Source organism: Mustela putorius, unplaced genomic scaffold, assembly GCF_011764305.1.
Source record: "Mustela putorius furo isolate JIRA1106 unplaced genomic scaffold, ASM1176430v1.1 tig00000785_pilon_pilon_pilon, whole genome shotgun sequence".
NCBI classification, from domain to species: domain Eukaryota; kingdom Metazoa; phylum Chordata; class Mammalia; order Carnivora; family Mustelidae; genus Mustela; species Mustela putorius.
The window spans coordinates 1,779,581-1,806,236 of NW_025421480.1; the positions used below are offsets into that span (position 1 = coordinate 1,779,581).

At 40.2% G+C, this 26,656-nt stretch overlaps 1 protein-coding gene across 5 annotated transcripts in view; it reads left to right on the forward strand.

The window, feature by feature from the left end:
* Positions 1–26,656, forward strand: part of DNM3 (dynamin 3) — a 546,523-nt gene that overhangs the window by 78,114 nt on the left and 441,753 nt on the right. For all 5 annotated transcript variants that reach the window (XM_045084619.1, XM_045084617.1, XM_045084615.1 and 2 more), the window contains exon 2: positions 16,657–16,730. In XM_045084619.1, coding sequence (XP_044940554.1) covers positions 16,657–16,730 — 74 coding nt within the window. The remainder of the gene's footprint in view (positions 1–16,656; positions 16,731–26,656) is intronic.

Consider the following 26,656-nt stretch of genomic DNA (forward strand, 5'->3'; position numbering starts at 1 on the left):
AACAGAAGTTTTATGAAATATTTCACATTTCTGTATGTGATATGCTCATATTTTCTTTCTTTAATATAAATTTTCAATTTGAAATGTACTTTTTAAAAGATCTTATTTAATGGGCACAAAGAGATAGAGCACAAATAGGTGGAGAGGGAGAAGCAGGCTCCCTGCTCAGCAGGGAGCCTGGTGTGGGGCTGGATCCCAGGACTCTGGGATCATGACCTGAGCTGAAGGCAGATGCTTAATTGAGCCACCCAGGCACCCCAATATGCTCATATTTTCTATTGAATTCTATTCCTTTCCATTATAAAAACTATGTTAGTCATGACCTACAAACTGATTTCATGATTACTTGTTGGTCATATTCCATAGTTTAAAAAATACTGGTCTGTTGTATCTTCGATTTCGTTGGCTCAGGAGGTAAGATATAAACCTTGTGTGTTAACTTCATGGAAAATATAAACTGTGGACAATGACAAATGAAATTTCACTCTACTTTTGAATCCTGACATATGACTATTAGTGAATGTTTACAATATTCATGATTGTTCAGATTAGCAAAGGTAATAGAGATTTATTCTTATAAATACATAATGAGTTTAAAGTGCTTCTCTTTTGTTAATGTTGTATGTTAATGTTAGAACTCACGTTAGAAATGTTGCTTATCATCCAGTGAATCAAGAGATTTCTGTCTTTAATTCTTTCACTCCCAAATCTTAGTATTTTCATTTTTAAAAAAGAATTTTAGATTGGTGAGGGGAGAGTTAAAGGGAGAGGGAGAGAGAGTCTTAAGCAGACTCCATGCTGAGCACAGAGCCTGATACAGGGCTTGATCTCACCACCCTGAGATCACAACCTGAGCCGAAACCAGGAGTTGTACTTTTTAAATGACTGTGCCACCCACATTCCCCCTCATAACGATCTTTGTTAGAAGTAAGCAACCCATGTCCAAGCTGTCTTTTATCATTGTCCTCTTACATGCCGTGCTCTAGCCATATTAAATCATTAACCCAGTTTCATCCTGCCTTCCTGGCCTTATGCCTTCATGCCTTCTTGCTTTACTGTCTGTCTCTGTTTTTCTTATTCTCTCTGATATTTTTGAATACCTGCTATATACCATGCATGGTAGTGGGGACTATATAAGACATAGTCCTAGCACTCATTGGACTGAAACTGGATACTAACATTCCCAGTTATGAAAGTGAAAACACTAAGCCTTAGATTGCTTAGAATGCCAGTAGAGGGATTAGATTCTCTGTATCTTGATTTACTTCAAGTATTCAGAGATTAATAGATATCTGGAAGTGGCAGAGGCATTGGAAGACATTAGTTTGGTTCTCAAATTTTAATGATGTAGAAACTGAGTCTCTTGTAGAATTAATGGCCTGTTGAGATCACAGCTAGAACCTAAGTTGGTATCTTGACCAGTGCTCATTCTGTACCATCTCCTTTCTCTTTACTGTAGTACTGCCTGCCCAGATCCCACGTTGTCATATACTTTTATATCTGATTTGTGCTGTTAAAGACCTCTTTTCACAATGCATACACTGAACTATAGGCGTTAGCATTATTGGCTTTTTTACTTGAAATTATAATTGGAACAATTAGAGATGCGTCAGTGGAAAGGCAATGAAAGAAGGCTGTTAAGTGCTAATAAATGCCTCTCCTCATGGGAGTGGAGGTCTTTTCTTTTCTAAGCATTTGAGCTCTTTTCACTGGTGCTTTTAAGTGGCTAGAAATAACACTTGCCACACGCTTGTGGAATATTCTAGATGCCAGGGGGTTCATTTCATTCTGTGTTTGAATTGAGCACACTGTGGTTGGAATGTGTGTTGATTCTTTTGTTAGTTTAAGCTTTCATTCCATGTTTTGTATTAACCTTTCTCAGGGAAGTCAATAGAACAATACTGAGAGCTCTTAGAGAATGAAGCCTTTCGGTAGTTGATGACTTTCTAGGAAGCAGATGAAAAGGTTAAAATTATAGGTGTTTATTTTGATACATTTTCCTTTTCACATCACTCGAAACTTGAGGTACAGTATGAAAAACTAGATCTAGCTTACCCTAAAGTTGCATGCTTATGGCTAGCAAAAGGTAATCACTACTTATTGCTATGGAGATATATTGCATTCTGGAACAAATTTGTGTAATTAATTATCAACAAATTTCAGGATAACTTACGACTATTTCCTCTAAAAATTGTGGTAATGGTGATGATGCTGGTGATGATGATGATGGCAGCTAAAATTTTTGACCAGTAACTCTGTGCTAAATATGTTCTTCAGCTTCAGAATGCAAAATGATCTGAATTTCAGAATTCTACAATTTCAGAATGCAAAATGATCTGAAAATTAAATATTATTTTTGTGGGGTACCTGGGTGGCTTAGTGGGTTAAGCCTCTGCCTTCAGCTCAGGTCATGATCTCGGGGTCCTGGGATCGAGCCCCACATCAGGCTCTCTGTTCAGCAGGGAGACTGCTTCCCCCTCTCTCTCTGCCTGCCTCTTCCTACTTGTGATCTGTCTGTCAAATAAATAAAATAAAATAAATTATTTTTGTAACTCATTTTGCAAAAATTTATATTGACCCAAACTCATTTACTGTCAAACTTGACCTGAATGATGTGAGGCTATTCATAGTATTTTTTTTATCTCGATTACTGTAAATATTCATTTGTTTTGCTACAGAAATAGTATGTTTGATTCCATATGCTACTTCAAATTCCATTACACAGTTTAAGTTTCAGGCAAATATGTTTTTTAAAGATTTATATATTTATTTGAGAGAGAGTGAGAGCACACGTGAGAAGCAGAGAAGAAGGAGACTCCCCGGTGAGGAGGAAGACTGACGCGGGACTTGATCCCAGACCCTGGGTCATGACCTGAGCCAAAGGCAGACACTAGACCAACTGAGCCACCCAGGCGCCCCAAGTTTCAGATATCATTTTGCTTTCATCAAACTTGAAGATCATTGGAGTTGCACATCTCAATGCCACCTGAAGATAAAGGATTGTATTATTCCTATTATTCCACCCCCAACGTGGGGTGGGTAACTGAGCCAAAAAGTAGTAGATCCTGAATTCAAACCTAGGCATTTCAGTGCAAGAATTTGTGCTCTTAACCACCATGATAACTGAAAAAGAAGTTTTTAAAAGCACTTCCCAGCTATTGATATTATATACTTATTTAATAAAATTCTAGTAAAGATGAAAAAATTCAGGTTTGAATAGTTACTCTATTAATATATCTGTGTTCTGTTTCCCATGTTAAATATTGTCTTAAACTCTCATAGCCATGATTTATTAGTAGTTCCTGCTACTCTTGATTTTTACTTATTTATTTATTTGAGACGGAGAGAGAGAGAGAGAGTGCATGCGTGTGTGCACATGAGTTGGGGGAGGGGTAGAGAGAGAGGGAGAAAGAGAATCTCAAGCAGACTAGACACTGAGCACAGAGCCAGCTGTGGGCCTTGAGGTGGGGCTCAACTTGGGACTCAGTCTTAAGACCCTGAGATCATGACCTGAGCTGAAATCAAGAGTTGGCCACTTAACTGACTGAGCCACCCAAGCACTGCACTCCCCCCTCCCCTGGTCTTGATTGTTTTATTTTCAAACTAATGGTCTTTCCTTCTTTGGAATTCTTAAATTTTCAAAAGCTTCTGTGCTTGTTTATAAAACATGTTATTAGGTCTCAGGATAAAAGAGCAAACATTGCTGCTGAGGCAGGTGTGCTTTGAGATGCTATCTACTCTAAATGAAGAAGGGAGCCACCAGTCATTGTAGCACAACAGACAGTCTGGACTAGAAATAAAATTGTAACCTTAGTCACACTAAGTTTACTGATGTTGGTGGACGTATAATTTATGTATTACTCGACATATACAACTGGATAACATAGTCTAATTGCTGTACTCAGAGAGGTATGGGTAGAGAAAGTAATTCTTACGTTTACTCATTAGTATGCCTTCTTTGGTCAGCTGAATCTGTTAAGTAATAACCAAAAGTTTTTGAACTATGTTAGGTGTTCCCACTGGCTATTTTTTTTTTTTTAAAGATTTTGTTTATTTGACAGACAGAGATCACAAGTAGGCAGAGAGGCAGGCAGAGAGAGAGGAGGAAGCAGGTTCCCCGCTGAGCAGAGAGCCCGATGTGGGGCTCGATCCCAGGACCCTGGAATTATGACCTGAGCTGAAGGCAGAGGCTTTATTTAACCCACTAAGCCACCTAGGCGCCCCCCACTGGCTATTTTTAATACATTTTAGGAGTTGGAGCTAATAAATGTGTTTTTCCTAAACTTTCACTGGGAATGTAGAGTCAAGAGTAACTTTTAAGATAAGAAATATCTAGGTGTTTATAATGTATGTGTTAAAAATATATATAATATATTGATATATCTATATACCTATTTATCATCTATTAGGTATTGAGTACTTTTCTTTCTTCCTTTTTCTCTTGCTCTTTAAAATTTCCAGTCAATGGTACAGGGTCACAGAAAAAAAAAAATTAAACAAACAACAACAACAACAACAAATAAACATTTTCAGATAAGAAAATAATAGACCACATACATTATACCTACATCTTTAATTATGAGCATTTGCATATTTCTTTTCTTTTCTTTTTTTTTTTTAAGATTTTATTTATTTATTTGACAGAGAGATCACAAGTAGGCAGAGAGGCAGGCAGAGAGAGAGAGAGAGGAGGAAGCAGGCTCCCCACTAAGCAGAGAGCCCGACGTGGGACTCGATCCCAGGACTCTGAGATCATGACCTGAGCTGAAGGCAGCGGCTTACCCCACTGAGCCACCCAGGTGCCCCTGCATATTTATTTTCTAATTAACCCTTAAAATTTGTATTTCCAGTAAATTCACAGTTTTAATTCCTATACTGCTAACTTTATTTGCTCACCAAGTCCCTGCTGAGTACCTTCTTTGTGCCAGGTGCTGTGCCAAATACTGGCCTTTTAGAAATGAGGTCCCTGTCCTAAGTGAACTTGTCTAGGGGAGGAGACGTGACTGAGGTTCACAGTACCTTGGAATAAAGAGGAAAAACGTTTAAATGTACTGGCATTTCAAGAAATGCATTCTATAGGAGACTGTGCCAACATTCTGTCTTTAAAATGAAATCGGTAAAGAAAGGTGATGCCTTGGCGAGGGGCTTCCATGGTAGAATACTCAACACGGAGGCATGAAATTAGTGTGAAGTGACTTTGGGACCGGATGTTCTGGGAGTAAAAGGTTTGCCTGAAGGATAATGGATGAGGCTTCTAGAGAATTAGGGAGGAGTTAGCTCCAAGGATCCACTTAAATCCCTCTTTGACAATTAGAAAATCAGATTCCCATTCTTTTTAGATAAACTGTGTGGCTATGGCTCTCCGTTCTGTTTAGTGGAGAAACTGACCTATACTTTTTAGGTTTCTAATTAAATACCTATTTTTTCTTCCAACATCTTAGGAAAAGTGGAAATAGGTGGGCATAATACTGACTGTGGAAGCTTACTTCTACTCTTATCCACACTCTTTCCTTCTAGCCCCCTGTAAGAACTGTCAATAAACAGGACCAGGGACAGTGATTGGGTCATATTTCTCCAAGCCAGGTCTTCAGGGGACAGTTGAACTGCCGCCTTCATCAGCCCTGACCCTTGTCATTGGAGAAGTGTTCTCTTGTTTCTGTCTAGTTTCTTTTCACGGACTGTGGTCTTCCACGCCTGGGCCTTTCCTGCTCATCGCAGTGTTCAGGTACGAAGGTCTGAGATTGATGTGTGGGCTCCACGGAGAAGGAGCACAGGAGGCCTTTCAGCCTTGTTGGTACTAGGCCTCAAGCCCTCCTCATAACTAGGCCAGATGAAGCTTCCAAAAGGTCCAACCTCATGCTTCTAGGATTCAGAAGGAATGTGTAAGGGTTTGAGGCAAAAGCTGTCTGACCTAGAAGCTGTCTAGAAACCCTGTAGGCAAGAACAGCTGACAGGAGGGAGGTTTGGTGTCCAGCTTCTCTTCTTCTTCTTTGATCCGTAGCACATATTCTCAGTGGGAGTGAGATTGCTCCCAAGGGGGCAAAAATTACTTCTTGGGGAACAAAGTAAGCTTATTCTTCTCATGTATAAAGCATGGATGTGTACACAGTGTATCTGTGGTATTACATTTAACGGAGAAAAATGGATAACAAGGCCCTTGGGGAGGCAATAAAAAAAAAAGAGGTTGAGAAACACTGTTCTAAAATATAGTGTGTGTGTGCTCTCTCTTTTTCTTGGGTGTCGCATACCAGGATGGGTATAATAAGGTACGGGTATAGTAATGGGTATCATAATGTCACCACTATGCTAGACTGTTTTTTTTCTTCTCTGCTATGTTTAGTCTGTAGCTTTTATCTTCTAGTGTGCCTTGTGGCTTAAGATGGGTTCTGTAGCTCTCCTCTCATGTATAACTGACCGGGAGAAAAAAGAAGAGGGAAGGGCAAAAGGTATATATCAGCTAAGTCAGACCTTTTTAAAGGAACTCTTTCTTTTTTGTTAAAGATCTATTTATTTTAGAGAGATAGAGTGAGGGAGTGCGCATCAGTGGGGGAGGGGCAGAGGGAGAGAATCTCCAGGCAGACTCCCCACCGAGTGTGGAGCCAGATGCGGGGCCCCATCCCACAGCCCATGGAATGAATCATGGCTTGAGCCGAAGCTGAGAGTCAGACACTTAACTGACTGAGTGACCTGGGCACCCCTTAAAGTTGATGCTACTTAACTTGGGACTTTAATTACATTTTACTGACTAAAGCTTTAAGCTTTAATTACATTTTACTGACTAAAACTTAGTTATGTGGATACCCCATTTGCAAACGAGGCTAGAAAATATTAATTTATTTGTCTGTTTATTTACCTATTAAAATTGGGCCCATTGCCTTTCTCAATAGCGATTGAGAAAGGCAATGGGCCCATTAAAGTTATTTATCCAAATAAATATAGATTTGTTTGTCTGTTTATTTACTATTAAAATTGGGCCCAATGCCTTTCTTCAACAGAACTGGGACTCTGTTAATAAGAAATAGGGGGAAATGGATATTCAGGCAACTCACAGTCTCTTTAGTTGTCCCTTTTATCATCCATTGGTGGGGCAGAGACCCAGGGCAAGGCACAGCCTGTGCTTCGGAATACAGCAAGAGCTATATACCTTTTCTTTATGTTGGGACTCATTAACCTGGTGCTTTAAACTTTTGAACAAATTGGCTTTCTGAATAAACAAATAAAATGGCTTAAATATGAAGGCATTAGGTTCTTGTGGGTTTCCTGGTGGGGAGAGCACATTGTATTTGCAAACTAGAGCTGGCTTCTTCATTCAGTTTACAGATCTGGACTCAGAAATTTTGCATTTTGAATGTTGTGGAGAAACTCTTATTTATTGATTGGTTAGATTTAATGAAAACATTTTCCTTAGAAATTTTGAGCTTTGGGAATGAAAGGTTAATTTGACTGGAAATTTCTTAGATGTTAGTAAAAAAATAAAAACATTGTGTTTCCTGCAAATGGATTCAAAACTATGATTTTCAAACAAAATGATGGTGGTATTTATTGTATACCTCAAATTACAGAGTAACTGATAGCAGAAATATGTGATCTTTTACAAATCTGTAAATGCCTATGTTCTTACTGTGCCAAGAATTTAGGGAATAAAAGGAAACTTCTTTGGAAAATTTCCAATTAAATCTGTGGCTTTTGGCATAATTATTTCTTTCAACAGTTGAAGTGGCATTGTAATTGTTGGCAAGGCTCCGGGATTAGGCATGGAAGCACAAAGCCATTTTCACAGCACCATTGTGTCTAGAATGTGGAGTATATGACCTCAGTGCTTCTTGGGGCAGGAGGTGGGTCGTATTTGGCAAGGATCTGTCTGTTTCTGTTTCTCTCTTTCTCTGTCGCATCTTTCCTTCTTTATCTCTCTCTCTTTAGTTGGGTTATCATTTTAAAGGACTATGAAATAGTAATCCTACAAGGATTATTTTGGAGCAAATAAAGTTATACTTCGAAGATAATTTTCTAGAAGGGGACTTTCATTTTTAAGAAATAATTTTAAAAATATTTTGGCTCTAGGAGTTTTGAAAAAATAGTTTCCTTCAAATTCTATTCTGTGTCTTTAGATAGTCCATAATATTGGCTGACCTGATATTTTGTATTTTTTTACTTTGGTATATACAGTTGGATCTTAAACATTCATAATAAAATGTAAACTTAAGTGACCTCAACAAATTATTGGTAAATTGAAAGTCATCTTAGCTGTTTTTTCAGTACATATAAAATCCCACTTAGCTATCTTCCAGTTGGGGAGTGACAGCGTAGGTAGAAAGTATTAAAAATATTAATACTTGGGCACTAAAGAAGGCACTAGGAGGAACACAGGGCTGAGGGAGCCGACATGTAATTAGACCAGGGTAACACGTGTATGTTGAGAGCTTAGATAGGGGCATGCATGGGGGATTTCAAGGAGGGCTTCTCAGAGAAGATGATGTAGAGGTGAGTGTTGAAGATCAAGTAGAAGTTGGCTAGAGGAAGAAGTGGGGGGGAGGGCATCTCAAGAGGGCAACGTCGAATGTGCCAAGACATTGAGCCTAAGAGTGCACGTGCATGCAGAACCTTCCACAGAGGACAGGACTTTTTATCTGCTTTGTTTATTGTTTGGATTTCATGCTAAAGATGTGCTAAAGTCATTGAATGGTTTAGAGTCTGGAAATGATTTAGTGTCTGGAAGTGATGTGATGGGACTTACATCATTGTTGAGGTCTGATTAAAGTATGCTCAATTTCGATCCAGGGAAATTAATTGGGACATTATTATAGCGGTCTATATGAGTGTTGGTGGTACCTGCAGTGGTGATTGAAATAGAGGAGAACTTTTTGGATTTAAGAGATACTAAGAGGGTGGAATCAGCAGCACTTGGTGACCAGTTGTGAGAATGAAGACAGAGGAAGATGGAGAAGGGATGATTCCCATGTACTTGGCTTGGCTGATACGTGTGGGTGCTGATGATGGGGGAATGAAGAGGGAATGAAGAGGGAATGACTGGGAACGAAGAGGGAAAATGTGGGTGGATGATAATGAGTTCAACTGTAGAGTTTCAGTAAGAGACTTTTAGGTGGAGATGACTAAGAAACTAGTGTGACTTTGGGAATACCTGCGACTTATAATGTTTGGCTTACTTCTTTGGGGACTTCTCAGCCTTTCAGTTAGTTCTGTTTCTTTCAGTATCCATTAAATATTGGCATTTTCTGGAGTTTTTATTTATCGCTCTTCTCCACTCCATTCCTCCTTGTCTGTTCTTTTGGATTTAGCTACCCGGTCCATGAATGTCTGTCAGATGTTTATCCCCAGACAGGAGATCTACTTTGAGTTCCACTTGCTCATCTAGCTGTACACTTGTCTCCAGGTCGGATGTTCTCCAGGTAGCTTTCAGTATATCCAGTTTGTTCCCTTACCTTCTTCCCCATTTCCTTTACACTGTAGCATAGTCTGATGGTCACACTGGCACAGAAACTAGATTTAGGCTCCCTGGGTATCAGTCCTAGATCTGTCAGTAGCTTTGTGACTCTGAGAAAATTATGTGAACTTTCTCTGTCTCAGCTTCCTCCTCCATGAAGTGAGCATAACAGCAGCACCTCCCCGAGAATCAAATGAGAGTGGTGCCTGCACACGACAAACACTGCGTGAACAGCCGCTGTAACGGGGTCTTCCTGCATTGCCTCGTCTGGTTGATGGTACCACTGTTCAACCAGCTGACCCATGCAGAGCTACGAGGTTTACCCTGACTCCTCCATATCACTCCATGCCACGTCAGAATGATAATTTTGTCCCGTCAGTTGTCCACTCTCTGATATCTTCTCTCCATCTCTGCCTTTACTCTTCTGAACTTAACCTTTATCATCTTCTTCTTCAATGACCCAGACTGGCCAGTGTCTAGTCTCCCTGTCTTTTTCTTTTTTTCAATGTTACTTATACAGTCTCCTGGTGATTTTTCTGAAATGCAAATCAGATCACTTAAAACTCTTTGGTGCCTCTCTATTCTTATAGGAAGAAAAAAAAAAATACAAGTGAGGGCCTCTGAGGTCGGTCCTGCCTTTTTCTTCAGACTCGTTTCCACCCCATTCTGACCTTTCTTTAATATTTACAGCGCGTCCGTATTCTGTGTTACTTTGGTCTTCCAGGTCTTTGTACACCCTGATCCCTTCTGGAGGCCTTCCACCTCTTTGTCTCTCTGAAATAGTTTCTGGCTGTTTCCCCAAGCAGAATAGGTCTGATCTACATCAGTGTTTCACCTTGTGTGGAGCTTAACCATATGACAGTCACGCTTGTCGTTTGCAGGCCATTCTCTTCTAAAACTGAGCTTATCTTCGAATGAATCATTTATCTCAATTAACTTCTTGGAGAGTGTAAGTTATGCCTCTTGTCTTTGGTCAAGGGCAGATGTTAAACATTTGTTTACTGAACAGATCATCTGGTTAATGATCATCTGCATCTGTCTTAAAGAAAAAACATATCTGTACTTACTTTGTTTTGCTAAGGGAAACATTTCTTTTAACTTGGTTGATGTAGGAAATATGTGTTCCTTTTTTTTTTTTTTAAGGTTTCCAAAGGTCAGTTATTTCCTAGTGGACCAATAATAATATTTCTTGTTAGCACAGTTTCTAGAAGAGCCAGTAAGAAGTGTTATCAAGATGGTTCTTATACCATAGTGTGGGAATTGTCTCTACTTTCTGTGCGGGAGTTGGAAAACCATGAAAGAGCATTGACTTATTGCCTGAAGACCAGCTGTTAAGACTGTTCAGATTAATGTTTTATTGAGGTGGGTCCAGAGGGAAGAAAAACACTGGAGTTGTCGCTGCTCTGTGGCATTGAGTGGGAAGTACTCGTCCGGCTTTACAGTCTGTACAGTCCAACTATAAACACATAAACAAGACACTCAGGCAATAGAACGGAGTTAATTAGATGATGCTGAGTCTTCAGATCACTTTTCTTGTTTTTTACCTTGAAGTTTCATGCAAATGAGAAAAAAAGGAGAAAAATGGTATGCAGATTTTGTATTTTTATATACATGACCATAAACAGAAATGTGTATCCACAGTAATACTAAAGGCACAGTCATCTTTTTCTGCATTAATTTAGCAAAGGATTTTCCCATAAGGTGTACCTATGGGAGAACCAACCACCTATTGCATAGAAAAGAATAAAATTCAAATGGATGGTTGTGTATAATGGCTAATGAATTATTCATGCTTATTTGTATCAGGGCCTTGGCTCCCTGTTGGAGGCACAGATAAGGAACTGAGCTTTCCAAATCTCTGTGGCTGGTCAACACAAAGGGGTTCAGGTGGGGTCTATGGCTCCTCATTTTTAAATTCCATTCACAAGGGACACCTGGGTGGCTCAGTTGGTAAGCATCTGCCTTTGGCTTGGGTCAAGAACCCAGGGTCTTGGGATCGAGCCCTGTATCATCTCCCTGCTCTACAGGAAACCTGCTTCTCCCTCTCCCACTCCCCCTGCTTGTGTTCCCTCTCTTGCTGTGTCTCTCTCTGCTGAATAAATAAAATCTTTAAAAAAAAATTCCATTCATGAATGTTAAAATATTGTGCATAGAGGCTTTTTATTTTCATTTTTTTTTTTTTTTTTAATGAGAGAATACTGCAGTATTACAGAAAACGTGCTGTGGCTATGTTATAGCAATAGTAATAGTACTACTTTTTTTCATTGGTGATTGGGTTTTTAAAAAGTTGCCATATATTGCATTTCATTTGATCCATAAGGTTGTCTCAGTTTATTTATTTATTTATTAAAGATTTTATTTATTTATTTGACAGACAGAGATCACAAGTAGGCAGAGAGGCAGGCAGAGAGAGAGGAGGAAGCAGACTCCCCGCTGAGCAGAGAGCCCAACGTGGGGCTCGATCTCAGGATCCTGAGATCATGACCTGAGCTGAAGGCAGAGGCTTTAACCCACTGAGCCACCCAGGCACCCTAGGTTGTCTCAGTTTAGTAGTAAAAGAAACCAAGATTTAGAGAGAATTTTTTCCATTCAGTGGTGGGGCTGAGTCTCGAAGCAAAGCTCTCTGGGTTTCATCTGAGGGCTCACCCCTTAGCTTGCACAGCAGCAGTGTGCCGGGCACATGGGCATAAGGTTTTCATGCTGCTGGACCATCAGAATGACTTGAGTCTTCACGATGCCAGATTAGTCACTGACTCTTCAGAAGAGAGAAACTTCTCTCTAGTGCTTTGTTGCGCATAGGTACTCCTATGAAGTCAGGAGAGATTTCCAAACAGCAGGATTTGGTTACCAAATCTTTCGACTTCTGGTGAGAATACGTGTGTTGGAAGTAGGACTGGCGAGAGCCGCAAAGGGGGCCAGGAAGGGCGAGTTAGTAAGAAGGGGGTTGGGTACCTGAGTCCATTTATTACTTTCAATGCAAAGGTGTTTGCTTCATAAAAAAGTAGAGAAAGAGGTTAGAGAGATCTTTGGGCTTACTTTTCAGCCGAACGCATGATAATTATTTGTTATTTAAAATGTTTGATACATTATGTTTTGCTTTAATAATGTTCAAAGGGATGGTTATGAAATCTACGTTATAAATACATAGTAAAAAAACACGAGTTGAAACAGACCCCAGCATGAAGGTATCAAGGAGCGAATTTTCCTTCTTTCTTCTTCCTTTCCCCCTTCTTTACCTTTTAAAAAAATTTTTTAAGAAAGTATTTTATCGATTTCATTAAATGGCATTATTCAGGCATTTGAAATGCGAATATTTCTCTTTGGCATCTATCTGTACATCCTCAAATCTCATTCAGAGTTCTCATCGCTCCAACAGATTCCCTCCCAGTTTGCTGTGGAGTTTGGTTTTGTTTTCCCTTTATCCGTATGGATTCTCAAGTTGACTTCTTTTTGGTTTTAGACATAGAGTAGATGCTCTCCTTGTTCTAAGATTTAAGTCATTATTGAAACCATTAACACTAGCACATACTCTAATATAGTTCCCGGAGAATATTAAGAATATTGAATTATATGTATTTAGATGTTTTCAGAGGAGAGTTATGTGTCTGTTTTCTGAACTCCAATATAGTATATCTGTCCCCTCCTTTAATGGTCTTCGATGTGCATGTCTTCATCTTCCTACTAGATTTCAAACTTCCAGTGTCTGATGAGTGCGGGTGATGCCCACAGCATCTCCCTAACATTCTTAATTTCTCAGTGAATTTCTTTGGTGAGTAAATAACGTTACTTCAGATGGCATTTTTGGGGAGCAATGCAAGTCCATAATTTCTCTATATTTATTTTACTTGCATAGTGACATTCCAACTGAAACTCAGCCCTTGGAATCAAGGAGTAATGCTTTAATTTAGTTAAGAGGCTGTTCAGTGTTATTTCCTCTGTTAGAATTTACACTAGCACTTGCAAAATAAATTGTTTGTAGTAGGGGAAATTCTGTTTAATTTCATCTCTGCAACTCTAATCTACAGGACCAGTAGGGCTAAAGGCTTGGGTTCTGTGGCATCCTCACTGGACTTTACTGTTTGTATAAGCTGTTTTCATCGAAATCCATTGTGTTGAAGCTCCGTCTACCAGATTTTCCACAGAACTCATAGTATGACCCATGCCATTATCACCTACTGAAGTGTTGAGTGACGTACCCCGATGTGAGGTCAGTGGCTCTCAGTCCACGGTGAGCGTCAGAAGCCCTGGACTTGTTCAGAGGAGGGATGCTGCACACCTCCCCCTGGGCGTTCTGAATCTGTAGGGTTAGGACGAATCCTGGACGTCTGTGGTTATAACACTTTCTGGTGGTCCTGGAACCATTTTTGAGAAACACTGACATTGAGTCAAATTTATTTGTAATTTTTAAAATGCTGAATCATCCAAATTTGTAAGGCATTCTAAATGGATTTAAAAGCTGTGTTATAGGTTTGTTAATGAATTTGACATTGCACAATCAGTATGATTTATGTGGCATTGAAGAGTTAATTATAAAATACTTTCTTAGCTGGTCTAGTGTATATTAACATGCATTTAAAACACAATCTTGCTGTGCCCGGGTGGCTCAGTGGGTTAAAGCCTCTGCCTTCGGCTCAGGTCATGATGCTAGAGTCCTGGGATCGAGCTCTGCATTGGGCTCTCTGCTCAGCGGGGAACCTGCTTCCCCCCCCCCTCTCTGCCTGTCTCTCTGCCTACTTGTGATTTCTGTCTGTCAAATAAATAAATAAAATAAAATAAAAATAAAATATAATCTCAATTTGTTTAAAAGCTCCCCTTTTATTTTTTTAAGAGAATATTAAATCATTTAATGATTACACATGATAATGGATGACACACAAACTTTAATCCTACTATAACTTTATCTGATACCATAATTCAATTTAGGTATATTGCATAGAATGTGCCAACAATCTTATTAATAACCAAATAAACTCCTGGACTTTGCTTGGGTGACCTTTTAATGGTGAACTCCAGGTCACAACACATTAACTGTCAGTTCAACTATACCAAGGTTTGTGGAGGCAATGGCTTCTGTGCCCAAGGAGGTTGCAAATAAATTTCAAATGGAACCTGGCATCACCCTGAAGTAATTCTAACTTCACACTGTTGGGGTATTATACCAAGGTGGCTTCAGAGTAGACTAACTTTACGCAGCACATTTAAAAAAACACACATTTATTCCGCATCATGATCAGACTATTACATTTAGCAATCGACAGCATGGGTGCGAAAAAGACCCAAAACAAAACACATCTGCATTAAAACCCTTTGTTGGAATGCTTTACACTTTCCACAGAACAGAAACTAAAATGACCTGTTACACAATTAGTCACAAATATAGTCCTTGGGTTTTTTTTTGCCCATGCACATGAGTATTGTGTAAAGCATGTCTTCTTTGTAGCAGCGAGGCCCTGCCACCACTGTGCTTGGCTGAGTTCACAAATCTGTTGTAACCTGTAGCTTCCCTGTCACTTCTCTGGCTCTCCTCTCCTGCTAAGCTTTGTTCCTGGCGGTAATTAAAACCTTATGCCTCTGCCGTAGCGCCTGCTGTGGCTGGAACCACCGTAGCCACCTTGGTTTCGTGGTTTGGCGAAGTATCGGCCTCCACCACCATAAGGGCCAGAGCTTCCGCCTCCAAGATTGCCTCCTTTTATGGGTCCAGAATCTGAGGATTGATGGTTGTAATCGCCAGAATCATTATAACTTCTGCCACTTCCAAAGTCGCTTCCATCATTACCAAATCCGTTCTAGCTGTCCCCACTGTCACCATATCCACCATCACCTCGACTGCCACCAAAGCCCCCTCAACCACTGAAGTTTCCTTCACAATCAAAGTTGTCATTCCCACCTAAACTACCTCCACCAACCCCACCAAAGCTTCCAGAACCACTTCGACCTCTTTGGCTGGATGAAGCAGTAGCCATCTCTTGCTTAGAGAGCGCTTTCCTTACTTCACAGCCATGGCCAGTCACAGGATGGGATTTTTGAATGACAGTCTTGTCGACAGAGTCATGGTCATCCAATGTTACAAAAGCAAAACCCCTCTTTTTGCCACGGACTCTGTCAGTCATGATCTCAGTCACTTTGATGTTCCCACACTATTCGAAATAATCTCTTAGATGATGTTCGTCAGTGACTTCTTTAATGCCACGAACAAAAATCTTTCTCACAGTTAAGTGGGCACCAGGTCTTTGAGAATCTTCTCTTGACACAGCCTTCTTTGCTTCCACAACTCTTCCATCTACCTTGTGTGGCCTCGCATTCATGGCTCCCTCCACCTCCTCCATGGGGACATATGTCACAAGCGCAGAGCCTCTGGAGCACTTGGTGTTTGATTTTCTCATAGCCACCCAGTCCGTAAGTGTTCCCCAGTGCTCAGAATGGCTCCTCAGACTCTCTTCGGTTGTTTGATAGCTCAGACACCTGATGAAGAGTTTCCGCCGCTGTTCAGGCTCTTTGGGAGACTCTGACTTGGACATGATGGCGGTGGAGGGGAGACTTTACCGATGCTTACTTGGCAGTGTCCACCGGCAGAAAGGACAAAAAAACACCCCTTTTAAATAAACTCCCACTTATCAGGAATGAGAACACACAAAAATCAAACTTCAGTGTTTTCTCTGCTGTTAATTTCTACATATATGATATTTATCTCTACTTATCCTATATTTTATTGTCACTTTTTATTGGAAAAAAATTTTAGGATATTTAGAAGGCACAATCTATATGCCTTTAATACCTATAGTAATGGTCCATGTTGACCTTGAAGCTGGATAGAGAACTGAATTTTTTAATTATAAAAAGAATGTAAGGATTAATTTCTGTATCACATTTTTTTTATAAATGTTGATTCTCTGAAAGTAAAGATAAAGTGAAAATACAAAGTAATTTAATACAAACTTTCATTAATTTCAGCTAAATGAATGAGTGACATATTCTAGAGAGGTCATTGTGATAATACATATGGATTAATATTCAATATAAGGCCTTCCCCTAACCTCCCTTTTTTACTTTGCAGATGCTTCTTTTAGAATATGGGTCTAACATTCTTCAGACATATAATACACTCAAAGGTTGGGAGTTAAGAGAATTACAGTGGGACTTAACTTACAGATTTGTACGTAATCAGAATTATATAAAATGTCTTAATCTAGTCTTTCTTTCTTTTTTTTTTTTAGGGACTTTCTCCCTCGAGGGTCGGGCATCGTAACCAGACGGCCTCTGGTGCTGCAGCTTGTTACTTCCAAAGCAGGTAATATATAAGGATGTTTCCACACAACTAATGCACATTCCTGTGGTACCTGTTGCCTCCACTGCTGGGTGCTGGGTTGTAGCAACAGAAACTTTTCTGTGATCCCTCTGCTCTGGGTGGCAGCCTGTCTTTCTCTCCAAATGCTCTCTTCCTCATTGTTCTTTTAATTCCTTCAGTTACAGTAAAGGGAAAATCTTATTTGCATATAGATTTTTAAAAACCTACTTTTTTATGCTATTTTTCTCATTATAATCCATCTATGTAATTTTACAGTACAGTTTGGCTACTACTACCCTCTGGTTTACTTCCTTCAGGCATGGGTGTGTGTGTTTGGGAATTTATTTAAGTATCGATTCAACATGCAGCTAACGCTGCTGTGCGCACACAGTGTATGCGTACCTGCGTCTGCGTCTCAGGTGCTGTGCTTGCACCGTCCTCAACACCGTGATGAGCTGGTCGGCAAATGAGCTCTGTTTTCATTCTTATTTCTTAGCATTTGGTGATGTCCTATTTTTTGTGTGCTTTTTTGGGTGTTTATAGTGTTTTTTATGAATTGGCTATTTTTATCTTTCCCTATTTCTTTTTGTGGATTTTACTATTTTTCTTATCAATTTCTTTGAGAGCATTTGTAAAACCACACCTCATAAATTGCAAAAACCAAAGTCATGAAATTTTACCCCTTTGTTTTCTTCTAAGTATTTTATAATTTTGCTCTTATATTTCGGTCTTTGGTCCATTTTGAGTTAATTTTCCTATATGGTGTGAGGAAAGGGTCCAACTTCATTTTTTGCATGTGAATATCCAGTTTGTTCCAGCATCATTTATATGTTTTTGGGACAATTGTTGAAAATCAGTTCGCCATAAATATATGTATTTATTTTTACTTTCTCCAAGTTTTGAAATTGGGAAGTGAGAGTCCTGTTTTGTATTTTTCAAGATTACTTGGCTATTCTGAGTTTCTTGAAATTCTATATGAATCTTAGAATCAGATTATTTTATCCCAGCAATGCAAGGTTGGTTTAACACCTAAAAATGAATTAATGTAATGTGTTGTATCAGTATAATTAAAAACAAGAAATCACAGGATCATCTCAACAGACTCAGAAAAAGCATCTGAAAAAAATACTACATTCCATCATTTTTAAAAAGATTTATTTATTTAGTTGAAAGAGAGAGCAAGAGCGAGAGCACACATAAGCAGGGGGAGAGGCAGAGGGAGAGGGAGAAGCAGATTCCCTGCTGAGCTGGGAGCCTGATGTGGGGCTCCATCCTAGGACCAGGAGTGGATCCTGACCTGAGCTGAAGGCAAAGGCTTAACCATCCGAACCACCCGGACAACATTCCATTATTACAAAAACACTCAACAAAATAGGAATGGAAGGAACTTCCTTAACCTGATAAAGGTCACAGACTAAAACCCACAGCTAACATTGTGCTTAATGGTGAAAGACTGCATACTTTCCTTTTAAGATCAGGAACAAGACAAAGATGTATACTTTTGCCTCTTTAGTCCACTATTGTGCTGGAGGTTCTAGGTCAGGGAGCTGGGCAAGGGAAAGAAATAAAAGGCATCCATATCAGAAAGGAAAGGGTAAAATAATCTCTGTTTGCAGATGATATGATAAAGTACATAGAAATTCCCAAGGAATCCACCAAAAAACTGTTACAACTAATAAATGAGTTCAGCAAGGTTGCAGGATACAAGATCAAACTACAGAAATCCATTGTATATCTGTAAACTTGCTATTAACAATCAAAAAATGAAATTAAGAAACTAATTTCATTTACATAGCATGAAATATAAATGTAATTTCATTTACCTTTACATTTCATTTTTATTCAAAAATAACATACTACTTAGGACTAAATTTAACAAAAAGAAGTGGGAAACTTGTACTCTTAAAACTACGAAACATTGTTGGAAGAAATTAAATTGTATCTAAAGAATTGGACAAACATCCTATGATTTATTTTCTCTATAAAAGTTTTGATGTATTGAAATTTTACCCTTTATGGTTGTAAAATCTATATTTTTTTTTACAAAGATTTTTTTAAATATTTTATTTATTTATTTGACAGATCACAAGTAGGCTGAGAGGCAAGCAGAGGAGGAGGAAGCAGGCTCCCTGATGAGCAGAGAGTCCGATGTGGGGCTCGATCCCAGGACCCTGGGATCATGACCTGAGCGAAGGCAGAGGCTTTGACCCACTGAGCCACCCAGGCACCCCTACAAAGATTTATTTATTATGGCACAGGACTGGTTCAGGCCTGGAGTCAGGGAAGAGGGGAAGGGGGCAGAGAAGCTGGAGGACAAGGAGAACCTGGCTTCCCCACCATCCACCCCCTTCTCCCTGCCAGGATGTATACTAGGCACATTGCTGGCATCAAAGCACAAACAAAACACAACAAAGAAGCCTCTGCTAGTCCATTTTCCAGGCACCCAGGTTGGGGAGCAGGGGTGATAGGGGAGGATTTCCAAAATGTTGAGTTTGAGGAGAAGGATGCTTGAGTCTTGGGCCCTGGTAGAAGCCAGAGAGGGGTGATAACTTGAAATCCCGCATAGGGGAGGGGGTGGAGAAGGATCTAAGGGCACCTACAGGTTCTCAGTTCCCTCTTTCTCCAGATCTTAGGGTCCTGCCCTGTGGGTTTCTTGTGTCCAGGAGAAGGGTCTGGAGAGTAGAATTGTGAAGGATAAACCTTTGCCCCCCCTTACTGGACTAGCCAGTGCAAACTCTCTCACATCCCACCTCCCTCTGGGTAAATGGGGGAGTGACGGGCAGGGGTAGGCATCAGGCAGCAAGTGCCCAGGTACTCTGGGCATCAGCCAAAGGTGAGCAGACAAGAAACACAGAGCAGCCCTAAGTCTTCTAGAAGTCAGAAGCCACAGCCCTAGCGAGTGAGGGGGAAGGGAATAGAATAGGGTGGGGACAGACTTCCTTCTGAGCTACGCAAGGCCAGGTGCCTCTGCACCTGGCTCAGGTGGGTGGGGCGCTGTGGTCCCTCCCCAGGCTCATTTGGTGCCAAGTCTTCCAGTTGTTCCTTGGAGCTTCTGTCTCTCTGGGGTTTATCCAGAGGAGGTGGGCCCTCCCAGGGTCGTTCCAGACTCTGGCTACAAGCTGTCTTCCGCCCAGCTGACCCCTGCTGTTCTGCAGGACTTCAGCCTGGCTGCCCTCCTCCTCCTTTTCCTCTCCCGGTCTTGTTACTTCTAAGCCCCTGACTACTTTTTTCATTAGTGAAAATCATATGTCACGTACCACCTCTCTTTTCATGCAAAGTAGACTAGAAATTCTTCCCTCAGGGAAAACTTACTGCTTTCATAATCAGGAACCCCAAAAAGGAGTTTTTATATTGCAGCACCCTAGCTGATGGAGGTGAGAACTATGCTTATTTTTTTTTTCCCCACTCTAAGTGAACTATTCATAGAGCAATCCCATGTGTGACTATAGACTTGGGTTAATGGAGGGTCAACAAATGACTGAATGAAGTAAGCTGGGGTGTATGTCACTGCTCATGTAATTTGCTCGTGTTTTGGATCCCAGTTGGGATCAGTTTCATAAATAACGACTTTCTCTTGATAGATTCATTCATCCCTCCAGTGCATGTTGGGTTGATTGCTGTGTATCAGGCAAATAAACACGGCAACATGGAGCTTACATTCTAGTTGGGGAGAAACCAACAACCACCAAAAAACCAAGATAAATCCCCCCCAAACCACAGAATGTTAGATGATGAAGACAACAATTGATCCATGCTGTTATTTGTGTAGGCAGAGGGAAGTTCAAAGATTCTAGGACGGGAGCTACTTGTGCGTTTGAAGTTTAACAAGGTTGCCAGTAGGGCCGGAGTGGAGAGAGGCGGGACAGGACAAGACGAGGTAAAGGAGACGGTGTTGCTCAAACGGTTGCTCGGGTCGGTCTTGTGAGCCAGGAACCTTGAAACAGAGGATGGTAGTAGGATGAAGGTCCTTAAAGCAGGTGCCACTGCATGCGAGAGAAGGAAACAGTAGTGTGTTCAGGGATTGGATAGTGGGTCCAGATAATGCCGCTACTCAGGAGGAGGATTCAGGGATCCCTTTTCTCTTGAAACCACGTGGAAAGAGGAAAATGTAAGTCTGCGCTTTTAGTGGGAGAGGGTCGTGGGATTCCTCACTTGATGACTTTATTTTCTCCAGGAAGGAGACAAGATAGTTGCTAATAATGATCATTTATCTTCTAATTTCCATTTGTGTGTCAGTCATTCCTCTTTCATGTCTTCTTACACTGGTCAGTATAAGACTTCCAGAATCGTGTTTTTGAAACTCGTTCTGGTAAAAATGCCTCCTGTGTTAAATGATGCATACATTATTTACTATTTGTTTTTCCTGGTAAAGAACTATTTTATTCCTAACTTTAAAATATTCCTAATTTTAAAAATATTTTAAAACAGGGCACCCGGGTGGCTCAGTCAGTTAAGCACCTGCCTTCGGCTCAGTCATGATCCCAGGGTCCTGGGATCGAATTCCGAGTTGGACTCCCTGCTCAGTGGGGAGCCTGCTTTTCCCTCTTCTGCTCCCCTTACTCTTTCTTTCTGTCAAATAAATAAAATAAAATAGTCTTAAAAATTAAAATAAAAAAAATTAAAATAATCTTTAAAAAATTAAAATAAAAAAATTAAAATCTAACAAGTAGAGGGGTGCCTGGTTGGCTAAGTTGGTTAAGTGTTTGCTTTCAGCTCAGGTCATGATCCGAGGGGCCTGGGATTGAGCTCGGTGTTGGACCCCCTGCTCAGCAGTGGGTTTGCTTCTCCCCTCCTTCCTGCTCATGTTCTCTCTTGCTATCTCTGTCTCCCTCAAATAAATAACAAAATATTTTTAAAAACCCTAATAAATAAATATATAATTTTAATGAGTGGCATTTTGACATTTATTGAAATGATCATTTAAAAACTTTTTGATAGGATCACCTTTACATTTATAGATTTCTCATTTAAGCATCCTTGCATTCCTAAGATATACTTGATTTTAGGAACTTACTCTTTTACTGTACTCTTAAAGTAATTCCACTGATTTATCTAGGTCATATAGATACATGTATATCGAATGTTACGTTACATTCTTCATATGTACATCACTGTCACGTTATTGAATGAGATCGCTCCTGGTCGGCATAAAATCAGTTGAGTCGCTCTCTGTCTCTTTTCACTTTCTTCTACTAGCTTTTGAAATTCTTAAAAACCCAGTGATGCATTTTAGTTTCTGTTTCCAATTAAGGAGGGCTGCCATCCTGGATTTTTACAAAGGGCTATGTGTTAGAGAGAAAGGGTTAGGGGTTCAGAGACAGCAGCTGTGGGCAGTAAGAGCCTGGAAGAGGTACACTGGAGGCTGTGGTTGCTATGGGCCCAGAGGCATGGCACGTCAGAGCATTTAGGGAATATTCAAAACCATGTGGATACTTCCTATTCTTTGTTTTGTTTTGAGAGAGAGTGAGGGAGGGAGCATGGGCGTGAGGGGTGAAAGGTGGGGAGAGGGAGGGACAGAGGGAAAGAGAGAGAGAGAGAGTCTTAAGCAGGCTCCACACCCAGTGTGGAGCCCGACACAGGGATTGACCTCACAGTCTTGAGATCATGACCTGGGCCGAAATCAAGAGTTGGACGCTTAACCGACTGAGCCACCCAGATGCCCCAATACTTACCATTCTAATACAAAGATTTTCCTGTTACAATTCTAAGAAACTCTCATGAAAGTATTGCTAAGCCCCAGGACAGCTACTATTTAGAAAACCACAGTACTGAGTAGTTGCCCTATTTTTGAGCATCAGGTATGTATCAGCACTAGGCAGGAACCTTCTGAGATAGATGTTTCAATTCCCATTTCAGAAACAGAGCCCCAGCAAGGGTAAGCAATGTGTCAGAGGCCACACTGTTGGTCGGAGTAGGGGTTGTTACTAGTAACTTTCTGACACTGATTATGTTGGGTCTTAAAAATAGGAAGCTCTAACTTCTTGCTTTATTTTTTTTATTATTTTAAAAATATATTTTTTAATTAAACAAACTGTACACCCAACATGGGGCTCGAACTCACAACCATGAAATCAAGAGTCCTAGGCTCTACCAGCTGAGCTCGCTGGGTGCCCCTTGAACTGCTTTATATTTGCAGGACATACTTTCTGTTCTCACTAGGTTATTGTTTATGTAAGGGAGCATCAGTATGTGAATAGTAAATACAGAAATGATTTGGCTAATTCATAATTCTCATTTACTTTGCAGCATCACGCTCGTTTACTAATATTTAACTGCTTGTCTCCATCTGCTGCTGTATTAGTTACTAAGTGAAGCCAAGAAATTAATTATAGACCCTAAGTCTTATTCTGTATAATTTGTTGGTTTGTTTGTTTTTTTTTTATAGATTTTTTATTTATTTATTTGACAGAGAACACAAGTAGGCAGAGAGGCAGGCAGAGAGAGAGAGAGGAGGAAGCAGGCTCCCTGTTTGAGCAGAGAGCCCTATGCGGGGCTCTGAGCTGAAGGCAGAGGCTTAACCCACTGAGCCACCCAGGCACCCCTCTGTATAATTTGTTTTAGGAAATTTAGGACTTAGTACAAGAGAGCATTCCATAAACATCACACAGTGTTGTGGGGAGGGTGAGAAAAATCAGCATCTCTGTGATTTTATTAATAAACGTAAAAGTTTTCATTAAAGATCATGGTAATTTGGATTTAGAGACAGGGATTTCTGAAGGTTTTGCTTGAAAGGACAAGAGCTGGACAAAGCCCCGATGAGATGTTGGGTACAGACTATGGTGTCAAGAGCGAGGGAGTCGATAGAGAGTCTTGGTAAAACAAGGAACAGTTCACCGCCTTTGGGCATCCAGGGCCATGTTGTAACTGGCTTGTACCGGCTTCTGAGACCCAGTAATGCAACCCTCTTCTCATCTCTGTATTCCCTGACCTCATGGTGGTTGCCTGAAATTGGTCACGGTGGGAATATTTACGGTGTGGAAATAGGCACATGCTGCAAACCAGGACTTTTGTGAAACATTTGCCAGCACACCGCTGGTTTGCTTCTCCTCAATACCTAGTCTCACCGTTACTGGTTCAGTGACATCGCAAACTGAGAAAGCAAATGGGTCTGGGTATAATATTTTTGCTGAACTACTGAGTATGTTGAAAGTGTCACTACTTCAAGAAACGATCTATTTGGAGTTTGAAATACCACCTGAAGGATTGAATCTGTCACTCCTTGCATTAAAAGTTACTGTTAAGAACTTATGACAGTAAAGCCTGTAGGTCATGGTTCAGGATAAATGGTTTTGTCTCCTAGAGAACTTCTCTATGTTAAAATACTTCTCTAAACACTATTATATTGCCTCATGCTCTTTTATTTCAATGTCATTTGTGTAAGAAAGAAAGATATTACAAATTAGAGCTTTCAGAATGGATAAATTAAAGTTAATTGTTCACATTACAGAAGTAGTCTTTCTTTTGTGAAAGATTTCCTTGGCATTTCCTCCTTACATGCATGTCAAATATATTATTACTTCATCAAAATTTGATTTACCGCCTTTGTGTTACACTTACTGCACAGTGTAACATGTCCATATTTCAAAAATTGCATAAGATGTAGTTTATTAGAAAATTATTACTATTCAGTGTTTGGGGTGCTTGAGTTGTGTTAAGTGACCATTTGAACAAAGATGTTCAGTAACAGAATAACAGAAGTCAGAACACCTGTTTCGGAGGCACCAGAGAATCTACAGGGTGAGGTGGGGACAGAGTCCAGGTGGCAGGTCTGAGAGGCAGCAGGACGACTTGGGAAGGCGACAGATGAGCATGTTCTAAGTGAGGGGCTGCATGCTGGGGTCTCTTCGGGGCAGCTGTGAGAGGATCGTGAGTCCAGGTGGGGCCGAGCCAGAGTGTTTTTGAGGAGACTGCTTCTTCCCACCAGAGTCAGGGCATAGTTAATTCTAGAGAGAAATGTCACCTTCTCACAGGTGAGCTATTTTAAAGAAATGTGCAGGTTACCTAGATTTGAAATCCTGAAGTATGTACAAAGACCAGGACTTATTTTCTAGTTTCATAAACTATATTGATGCATACTTAGTGGAAACATTCAAGTATTTCTTGAATAACAACATTGAAGATATTTTAAAACGGACACGTCTTATTTGTTTTGTATTTAAATCTCTGAATTTAATTAAAACTGATATTTTAGAATAAGATAGTCTGTTTTTGCAGAGGATTAAATGTTTATTTTCTTTTCATTGTAACAAGTTAACCTCATGTGAAAACAAATGTAATTCTGAAAACATTCTTTCTTGACCACAGCTTTGATCTTGTTCTGCTTCAGTGCTGCTTTCCTACTGCTTTCCTTCCACAGTGCGGGTTACCATATAAAGTGCAGATTCATGTTTAAAGTCCCTTGAGTATAGCTCTTCTTTAAGCTTAATCTTCATAAGATTCCTGAGGATCTCTGAGTGTTACCCTGAAGAGTTCTGATTCAGTAGGTCTGGGGCGAAAGCCCTGGGAGATAGCTGCTGTTCTTTGAGAAAACTTTGGGAAACGTTCATAGCAGTTTCATCTAATTCTTTTCTTGTTGTTTTCTTTTTCTAGATAGCTTTCCTTCTTCCTTTTAATGGCTCCTTTTTTGAGATTATTACCTATTACTCTTTTAAAAATTGTCTAAATGTTTGGTTATGGGGTCTTTAGGCAGGTCTAGGCACTCTCTGCGTTCGGAACTGTGTTCTCCTGCGGGCAGACATCTAGCTCAGACACCAGCACATCTGGCTGCGGTATTTGAAGAGCGCGAAGATATTTTCTTTCCAGCTTTATCTTGATGTAATTGACATATAACACTGTGTAAGCTTAAGGTGTATGATGTAGTGACGTGATATATGTGTATCTGAAGATTTTTGTAGACTGTCAGAGATTGAGATTCTAATAACGTCTGATTTTGTTGTTACATGACTAACCTACCTTCCAGGTGTAAATATACAGAGAAAAAAAAAAATCCAAGTGAAATCTCTCTCTCTCTCTCTCTCTCTTTTTTTTGGGGGGGGGGGAGATTTTATTTATTTATTTGTCAGAGAGAGAGAGAGAAAGCGCGAGAGCGAGCGAGCACAGGCAGACAGAGAGGCAGGCAGAGGCAGAGGGAGAAGCAGGCTCCCTGCCGAGCAAGGAGCCCGATGTGGATTCGATCCCAGAATGCTGGGATCATGACCTGAGCCGAAGGCAGCTGCTTAACTGACTGAGCCACCCAGGCATCCCCCAAGTGAAATCTCTTTAACAGTAAGTGCGTATCCACTCATCCATTAAAAATGGGGTCTTCCATGCTGCCTTGGTGATCACAGCTTTGTAGTAAAGCTTGAAATCAGGTAACGTGCTTTATTTTTGTTTTTCAACATTTCCTTAGTGATTCGGGGTCTCTTCTGATTCCATACAAATTTTAGGATTATTTGCTCCAGTTCTTTGATGAATACCTGTGGAATTTTGATCGGAATAGCATTACAAGTATAGATTGCTCTAGGCAGTATAGACATTTTAACAATGTTTATTCTCCCGATCTAAAAGCATGGAATGGTCTTCCATCTTTTTGTGTCTTCTTCAATTTCTTTCATGAGTGTTCTGTAGTTCCTTGAGTATAGATCCTTTACCTCTTTGGTTAGGTTTATTCCCAGGTATCTTATGGTTCTTGATGCTATAGTAAATGGAATCAATTCGCCAAACTGTGGAAAGAACCAAGATGCCCTTCAACAGACGAATGGATAAGGAAGATGTGGTCCATATACACTATGGAGTATTACACCTCCATCAGAAAGGATGAATACCCAACTTTTGTAGCAACATGGACGGGGCTGGAAGAGATTATGCTGAGTGAAATAAGTCAAGCAGAGAGAGTCAATTATCATATGGTTTCACTTATTTGTGGAGCATAACAAATAGCATGGAGGACA